At 42.2% G+C, this 9495-nt stretch overlaps 1 protein-coding gene across 3 annotated transcripts in view; it reads right to left on the reverse strand.

The window, feature by feature from the left end:
• Positions 1–2826: 2826 nt before the first annotated feature.
• The window catches only part of rbbp5 (retinoblastoma binding protein 5), a 21860-nt gene continuing 15191 nt past the window's right edge, over positions 2827–9495 (reverse strand). For 2 of the 3 annotated variants that reach the window (XM_077225804.1, XM_077225803.1), the window contains 5 exons: positions 9005–9122; positions 8560–8629; positions 5699–5943; positions 4525–4671; positions 2827–3206 (listed from right to left, as the gene is read on the reverse strand). In XM_077225804.1, coding sequence (XP_077081919.1) covers positions 3154–3206; positions 4525–4671; positions 5699–5943; positions 8560–8629; positions 9005–9122 — 633 coding nt within the window. In that variant the 3' untranslated portion in view covers positions 2827–3153. The remainder of the gene's footprint in view (positions 3207–4524; positions 4672–5698; positions 5944–8559; positions 8630–9004; positions 9123–9495) is intronic. The other variant, XM_077225802.1, reaches the window with a different exon arrangement.

Consider the following 9495-nt stretch of genomic DNA (forward strand, 5'->3'; position numbering starts at 1 on the left):
TATTTTCATAAACATTTTGCTTATGTTTTCTGTTAATATTTTGGGTATCAAAATTTTTAAATGAGATGTGCCTCACCCACTGAACAAATACTGTATTTGTCAGTACAGTGGTGTCATATGTAGCATACATTCTTAGATGTTATTGTACATATTCATGAATAAAAGTTTAAACTGGGTTTATAACATTAAAATGTTGTTTGTCCTCTCTCTTTTCAGTATTCATTGCCATCTAATCCTGATCGCAGAATTGAGCTCCAACCCCAGTTAAGCAGATTTGAACCAGTTGATCGAGGTCTTCAGGATCAGCAGAAACTACAGACAGCTGAACTCCTCCATGACCAGGACTGGACACCAGTGCTGTAAGTGATCCATCTAGTCATGTTCAGAACATATTACAGGGGATCTCAGCTCTGGCCCTTGAGGACCCCTGTCCTGCAGACTTTAGCACCGAGTCCAACACACCTGAATAAGCTAGCCTAATCGAGCTCTTTTGGTTAAAAGAGCAAGTGAGATTGATCAGGTCTGGACATAAACTGCAAGACCAGGACCTGCACTTCGACGACCAGAGTTGAGAACTCCTGACATATTAATTAGTCCATAATCACTGATGAAAAAAATAATAATTTTTATTTGTATAGATTTATGTAATATGACTAATATTCAGTTGTCTTCTCTCTTTTTTCCTTAATTGTGTTGTGTGTCAAACAGCGAAATAAACCCAACAGAGAGCCACTCGGGCACAGGTCACTCTTTTTCTGTGTAAGTACATTTTTGACTGTCAGACACATTCTCTGTAGTTTCTTTTATAAAAATGACATATTTATGCTGCAAGTTAAAGCCATCAATGATTTCTTGATAAAGACATTAAAGGGATTGTTCTTCATGTTATTCCAAACATGTATTATTTACTTTTTTCTGTGGAATGCAAAAGAAGAATTTTGAATAATGTTTAATCTGTTTTGTCCATACAATGAAAATCCCATTGACTTTTTATTGAGTCATTTTTCAAAATATCAGAAGAATCTTCCACAGAAGAAATAATGCAGGTTTGGAATGACACGAGTGTGAGTACAAGTTGACAAAATTATATATTGTGTTGATCATTTTTGTAAATTGTTCTCATGCGCTCATTTCATCATGCCCTCGATTGGTTCACTCTCTCTCTCAACAACACCACCTACATTTGTTTTTAATATTAATAAAAAAACTATAACTATTTCTTCTGGAACTCAAATTATCCTCCAGTCAAAGTGCAGAAGATTATTTGTTTTCTGAGGTGGAAACGGCCTAACCCTTGGGAAAACACAAGTGTATAAATTACACTCGGAACAACCCCGTTTTTTAATACATTTTTTTATGTTAACATTTCAATTGTTGTTGTGTTTTTTTCTCACTTTAGATGCTGACACAGCTGAAGCAGCATCCAAAGGGTTTGATGCGGATCCTAATGCAAGAGACTGGGATGCTGGAAGGAGCAAGTCACTCCGGTATCCGAGGGGATTGATTTATTTTATTAGAGGATTCATAATCTACCTTAATGTGTTGTCATGTGGTTTTATATGATTTTTTTGTTTTGACTTTTTTTTTTACTCAAAATCTTTTTCAAATAAATGCTGCTCTTTTGAACGTTCTATTCAAACATTCCTTATTTTTTTTCACGATTTACATGCTGACGACTGGATGCTAGCTACTGAAAATTCAGTTTTAACATCCCAGGAATAATTTCTTTGTAAAATTACTTTGTTCAAAAGTAGGGCTATTTAAAAAATCTTACTGACCCCAAAGTTTTGAACGGAAATGTATTTTATATGTTTTTTACATGACTGTGAATAAATTAAATTATTTGAAAGATATGACTTGTAATGTACTACTTCGACTTTCAACAAGTGCAATTATTTTGCATGTATGGTGGCAAATGCAAAGTAGAACCAAACTAATCTTGTTTCTTAAGGCCACAGGTATATTACAACACATCTTTGTATTGTCCGCAGTATGCCCACACTTTTCCCAGTGCACCTACAGTATGACCACACTTAACGCAATGTACCCACAGTATACCCACACTTTGCCCACCGCATGGGGATCCACCTCGGCCCCATAGTGTGGGGCCCACATGTGCCTCGCATTTCACGCCGGTATCTGGGCCCACAGTGGGCTGCCCACAATGACCCCACACGGGCCCCTAAGGGGTTTGCTGTGGGCCCACAACTGGCCCCAATGGGGGCCCACTCTACTTGGTGTGGGCCAGCCCACAGTAAGCCCACACTTTGGGCTGTCCCACTGGGGTCCCACCTTGGCCCCATAGTGTAGGGCCCACATGTGCCCCGCATTTCACGCCGGTATCTGGACCCACAGTGGGCTGCCCATTCGGGCCCCAAAGGAGCATGTTTGCTGGGTCACCTCATGATCTGTAGAAATGCAAACAAGGTTGATTTATGTTCTTGATTCCTTGGAAAACATTTCTATTTAATAAAGTTTTAAATTAAATAAAAAAGTGAAATTATGATATGATAATAACGTAAAGTTTTGCGAATTATGTTTAAAAGTTGCGAGTGTTAAAATAAACTTGATTAAACAATCTGAACAGACTAAAACTTTAAAACTAAATGAACAAAACTTCCGAAACTAAATTAAAAATAATGCAAAATTTAGCTAACTGAATTTAAAATCTATTTTGTGACGTTAAAATAAACTGGACAACAACAAAATTGTCAAATCTAAAAAACTAACAAAAACATTTGCGAGATGCGAACAAGGTTGATTTATGTTCTTGATACCTCTAAAAAACATTTTTATCAAAACACATCATAGACAGAAACCACAGTCTCAAAAAACAAACTGGTTTAATATGTATAAAAAACACACGACCAGTCTAAGGATCTCACAGAAAAAAACAAAAACAAATATATCCGACTGAGTAATGACCCAACTAGTGCTTAAACACAGAGACAGATCGATCAACTCTAAATAAAAATACATGCTTCCCTCTTCTTATCACTCTCTAAGCAAGGAAACGAAGCGGACGGGCTTCACACTGTGGCATTGTTGAGCTGTAACGTCCTTCTGTACTAATGCAACTCAATTCCAGTCCGTAGAGTTCATATAAAAGAGCGGCCTTAGACATCCACACAGGCAGGGGGCGCCGGTGTCCAATCAGTCCAATCCCTGCACGTCATGCGGCTTGTACACCGACGAAACGAGATTTCCTGAAAGAACAGCAATCGTTTGGTTAAATTTAACATCTAAACATGTCAAATTAACACTTTTATAAATAAAAACGCATTGTTAAAATCCTTCAGGTCAACATAGGCCCAAAGAGCCAAGCGACCAAGCTGCACATAAATTTGAATATATTAAATCGCATGCGAATCGCATGTGCTACAAGATAGGAACAATCTGAACTTTACAAAATGCTTATTTAAATAAAGCTGATATAAATACTAATTTAAAAAATTTTATTGCTGCATAATACAATTCACAAACATATGACTCCTTTGAACTGATTCTTTCAAAACGACTCATGAATCATGCTGCAATAATTGTATTTGAACATATGATTCGCTCGTCTCTTAAAGATTCACTTTCAAATCTGAATTAGGTAAAGATTCACATTTAAAGCTAATTTTCGTAGTGATTAAAAACAACGTTACAAATAACAGAATAAATAAAATATTATTTTATGGGAATGAATCATGGAAATTATTCGTTCTGTCGCTGTGATGCGAACTTTCGAAATTACATTAAAATTTATATTGCAAATGTCAAAAACAGAATTAATAATATGAACAAACAAAAATGTACATTTAAAACTGTATGATGATATTAAATAATGTGAAATTATAGGATGCAGTTCAAAATTTATATAGTCAAAAGCATTAAAACGTATAGGAAAATTCACGCTGAAGAGGTTAAACAATATGAAACAAACAAAAGCAACGAAACAAAAATGAAGAACAAAAACATCTGCAACTGTATGATAGTATACAATGCGAAGTTTTGCAAATTACATTTAACATTTATTTTGAAAATGTCAAAATAAACTAAATTAATATGAACAAACAAAAATGGCAAAATCTAAAAACAAACAGTTAAAACTGATAATATTAAAAATAATGAATTTAAAATTTTTAAATATTATGGGATGAAATTCAAAGTTTATTTTGCGAAAATCATTAAAACTACACTTTTATTAAAAATAAGGTAAAATCTCGTAAAGACTCTTTACAGCTAAAAGTTTCACATTCAAAACAAGTTTCCGTAGTAACATCAATACCAGTCTGGTTTTTAGGCGAATTATTTAACGAATTATTAGGCGAGTTTTAGTACATCACAGTGTTGCATCATGGGAATGATCGGGTCTGTCGTAGAGGAAGTAGACCTGAAGTATTCGATCGCACACACATGCGTTATTGTGTAAACAGCACAGGGGTCAGAGCAGGAAGGACAGGAAGGCAAGCAGGAAGTAGATGGCGCCAATCACAGCTGAGCTCGAGCCGCGGGTCAAAGGTCGCAGCGGGGTCTTACCTGGCGTCCCCAGCCCCTCTGCTCTTTCCCGGCAGACTTTGGGTCTGAACGGAGAGTCTTTGTCTTTACCTTTAGATCCCTTGGGTCGCCCCGCCGCCTTCTTCTTCGACTTACTGTCACCCTTCACGCCCAGTAGGGGATGAACCTCTGAGAAACACAAAAGGTCAGAGGTCAGAGGTCAGAGGCGTGGACTGACGGCGAGCAGTAGAAGAGCATCCGACACTCACTAGTGCTGGGCGGTATGACCAAAATATTATATCACGGTATTTTTCAAAATTATACCGGTTTCACGGTATATGACGGTATTTTATTTTTTCAAGCATGACTGGGTGTTAACCACATTTTCTACTGATTGAGAGCGGAAATTCCCTATTTTACTGTCATGAGTGAATATTGTAGAAAATACTTCCACACTAGAATTAATACAGTGCAGTGTTCATGAACAGGCACCAGCAGGAGGCGCTGTAGGAGCGGCAGAAACAGCGGTTTCCATGGTAACGGCTGTACACAAAGCGGGTTCCACGGTAACGCTGTACACAAAGTGGTTTCCCTGGTAACGGCAGAACACAAAGCGGTTTCCCTGGTAACGGCAGAACACAAAGTGGTTTCCCTGGTAACGGCTGAACACAAAGTGGTTTCTACGGTAACGGCTGAACACAAAGCGGTTTCCCTGGTATCGGCAGAACACAAAGCGGTTTCCACGGTAGCGGCTGTACACAAAGCAGTTTCCCCGGTAATGGTTGAACACAAAGAAGCAACGCTCATAAACGCTGCTTTATCAGGAAAGATAAAGAAAGATTAAATGAAAATAACATCGAAACTTTTCTAAAGACAATCAGTTCCCTTCACAGATACATTCACATAAAAACACCGCGCCGCGTTATGACTGTGAAGCGTGCAGTGCTCATGTTTATTCACCGATGTCAATTCCTACCACAAATAGTTTTTCCAAAAGGCAGTGTTGATATTATTAACCAATGAATGGGAAAGAATATAATTTGACAGCTATCAATTATAGTTTAACCTCTCCATTTTCACTGTCCGGCTCAGTAAAGCGACACACAGCATATTTACACAGATTACACAGACATACAAGCGTATTGCGGTATATTACAAATTCATATCATAGCAAAAACAAACACTGGTATTCGGTGAGCGCAGCACTAGTGCTCACCGTCGCTCGGGACGCCCTGCAGCTCGATGGTGGTGGTGCGGATCTTCTTCTTGGGCGGCGCTCCGTCCGCCGACGGCTGCCGTTGTTTCTTGTCCGCGGGGCCGCTGTGTGCGGAGCCGTCGTCGGGCGTAGCGGTCTGACCCGCGGCTTCGGGAGGAGGGCCGAACGGGTTCTCCTCGGGGTCCTCGACCTCCGGAGCGATGGGCAGATACAGCAGCGCTTTATAGTCTTCCAGCTCCTCGTCACTGCAAACACGAATCGCCGTTAAACGCGGCTAGTGAGGCTAACCGCTAACTCATGACGCAGACATTACATTTCAGATGGAATACACTGCGAGAAATAGCTGTGGTCAAAGACTATATTACATTGAAAATAGCACGAAGTTTAGAGAATTACATTTCAAATTTATTTCGTTGAATGTTAAAACTCTATTAAACATCATTAACAAAAAAAACAAAACATTTGTAACTATGATATTTAAAAATAACGTGAAGTTTAGCGAATTACAATTAAAAATTATTATTTTGTGAATAAAGCCAAAAACTGGATTATTCAATGAGCACCAAAAACATCAAAACAAAGAGACACTTCATTACAACGTTATGATTATATACATGTAAAAAAAAAAAAGCAAAATCATTGGATGAAGTTTGTAATTGATTTTGTCAAAAACTTTTGTCTTTAAACGCTTGTTTTTTTGGGCTCGGCAGCTTATAAACACTTATTTCTGGGGTTTTTAGCTTGTTTTCTGTACACCTTGTCACATAGCAGCTTTTAGACATTGTTTTTTTTTGTTATTTGTTATAAGTCATAGAAAAGACGAGGAGGCAGCTTCACACAATACAGAGTCAATGGAGACGGGTGGATTGATATACAGCTGTGAGGGGCGGGGTTTAGACTCACTGTGGGCGGAGCTTGATATACACCTGTGAGGGGTGGGGTTTAGACTCACTGTGGGCTGAGCTTGATGTACAGCTGTGATGGGTGGGGTTTAGACGCACTGTGGGCTGAGCTTGATGTACAGCTGTGATGGGTGGGGTTTAGACGCACTGTGGGCTGAGCTTGATGTACAGCTGTGATGGGTGGGGTTTAGACGCACTGTGGGCTGAGCTTGATGTACAGCTGTGAGGGGTGGGGTTTAGACTCACTGTGGGCGGAGCTTGATGTACAGCTGTGAGGGGTGGGGTTTAGACTCACTGTGGGCGGAGCTTGATGTACAGCTGTGAGGGGTGGGGTTTAGACGCACTGTGGGCGGAGCTTGATATACAGCTGTGAGGGGCGGGGTTTAGACTCACTGTGGGCGGAGCTTGATGTACAGCTGTGAGGGGTGGGGTTTAGACGCACTGTGGGCGGAGCTTGATATACAGCTGTGAGGGGCGGGGTTTAGACGCACTGTGGGCGGAGCTTGATGTACAGCTGTGAGGGGTGGGGTTTAGACTCACTGTGGGCGGAGCTTGATATACAGCTGTGAGGGGCGGGGTTTAGACTCACTGTGGGCGGAGCTTGATATACACCTGTGAGGGGTGGGGTTTAGACTCACTGTGGGCTGAGCTTGATGTACAGCTGTGATGGGTGGGGTTTAGACGCACTGTGGGCTGAGCTTGATGTACAGCTGTGATGGGTGGGGTTTAGACGCACTGTGGGCTGAGCTTGATGTACAGCTGTGATGGGTGGGGTTTAGACGCACTGTGGGCTGAGCTTGATGTACAGCTGTGAGGGGTGGGGTTTAGACTCACTGTGGGCGGAGCTTGATGTACAGCTGTGAGGGGTGGGGTTTAGACTCACTGTGGGCGGAGCTTGATGTACAGCTGTGAGGGGTGGGGTTTAGACGCACTGTGGGCTGAGCTTGATGTACAGCTGTGAGGGGTGGGGTTTAGAAGCACTGTGGGCTGAGCTTGATGTACAGCTGTGAGGGGCGGGGTTTAGACGCACTGTGGGCTGAGCTTGATATACAGCTGTGAGGGGCGGGGTTTAGACGCACTGTGGGCTGAGCTTGATATACAGCTGTGAGGGGCGGGGTTTAGACGCACTGTGGGCTGAGCTTGATATACAGCTGTGAGGGGCGGGGTTTAGACTCACTGTGGGCGGAGCTTCATGTACAGCTGTGAGGGGTGGGGTTTAGACGCACTGTGGGCGGAGCTTGATGTACAGCTGTGATGGGTGGGGTTTAGACGCACTGTGGGCGGAGCTTGATATACAGCTGTGATGGGTGGGGTTTAGACTCACTGTGGGCTGAGCTTGATATACAGCTGTGAGGGGCGGGGTTTAGACTCACTGTGGGCGGAGCTTGATATACAGCTGTGAGGGGTGGGGTTTAGATGCACTTAGGGCTGAGCTTGATATACAGCTGTGAGGGGTGGGGTTTAGACGCACTGTGGGCGGAGCTTGATATACACCTGTGAGGGGTGGGGTTTAGATGCACTTAGGGCTGAGCTTGATATACAGCTGTGAGGGGTGGGGTTTAGACGCACTGTGGGCGGAGCTTGATATACAGCTGTGATGGGTGGGGTTTAGACTCACTGTGGGCTGAGCTTGATGTACAGCTGTGAGGGGCGGGGTTTAGACTCACTGTGGGCGGAGCTTCATGTACAGCTGTGAGGGGTGGGGTTTAGACTCACTGTGGGCTGAGCTTGATGTACAGCTGTGAGGGGCGGGGTTTAGACTCACTGTGGGCGGAGCTTCATGTACAGCTGTGAGGGGTGGGGTTTAGACTCACTGTGGGCTGAGCTTGATGTACAGCTGTGAGGGGCGGGGTTTAGACTCACTGTGGGCGGAGCTTGATATAGAAGGAAACGGTTGTGTCGCTCACTGACTTACAGATTACTTTAGATTTACAGTACAGGTCTGCTAGTGTTTCTGACCTGCTGCAGAAAGCCTGGATGGGGTCGACCGACGTGACATCCACCTCCTCATCCTCAGCGGCGTCGGCTCCTGACACACACACACCACACACACACACATGGTCAGTGTCATCTCTGAATCAACATGCACCAATGCTACATTTTTCTAAATGTCATAATCATTTGTTTACAAACAAGTATTCAATGAGCTCAGGGTTTCTGCCTTCAATTATTACATTGTTTAAATTAATACAGTTTTAGGTAAGTGTGATTTTGTAAATGTACATTTCTGAAATACATAACTTAGACAGTCTCCTCTGATAACAGATCACCGTAAAATGTAATGCGGACTCGTGCATTTTCTGCAAAGCTGCTTTGAAATGATGTGTATTGTGAAAAGCACAATACAGATAAATGAAATGAATTGAATCTTCATCAGAGTGTGTGTGTGTGTGTGTGTGTTTACCTGTCTGTTCCGGTTCACTCTTGTCCTCGTCCTCGATGTCAAACTCAGACTCTCTCTCCTCATACTCCACGTTCTCGTCCAGCTCTTTAAAGTCCGGTGCAAACGCGCTCCAGTTCTCCTGCACAAACACAAACACAGTCAGCTTCCGACCTTCAACATAGGCTGCACCCTAACAAATGTGCGAGTTTAGATGGTTCGTTTACTAGTGGTCAGCTGATACATCACCCGGGCATTTTTAATTATCGGTACCAGCAGCCGATTAATTTTTTTCTGTTTGAGCGATAAATGTCGGAAGCGGGACTTTTATTTTGACGCACAGGAGCACTCCGTCTTTAGTAGTTTACTGTCTTTAAAGGGTAAGGTCGGCGTTTTACAAGTAAAGCCCTGTTTTAAGATCGTTTCTGATTAAATCGAATGGTTAAGATTAAAATTTGGACGCATGCTGCTGTCCCGAGAATTTTAGGTTTTTGTGTTAGCTCCCCCCCACCTAT

This window comes from Siphateles boraxobius, unplaced genomic scaffold (genome assembly GCF_051911475.1).
Source record: "Siphateles boraxobius isolate OS27281-9 unplaced genomic scaffold, OSU_SipBor_1 13, whole genome shotgun sequence".
NCBI lineage: Eukaryota > Metazoa > Chordata > Actinopteri > Cypriniformes > Leuciscidae > Siphateles > Siphateles boraxobius.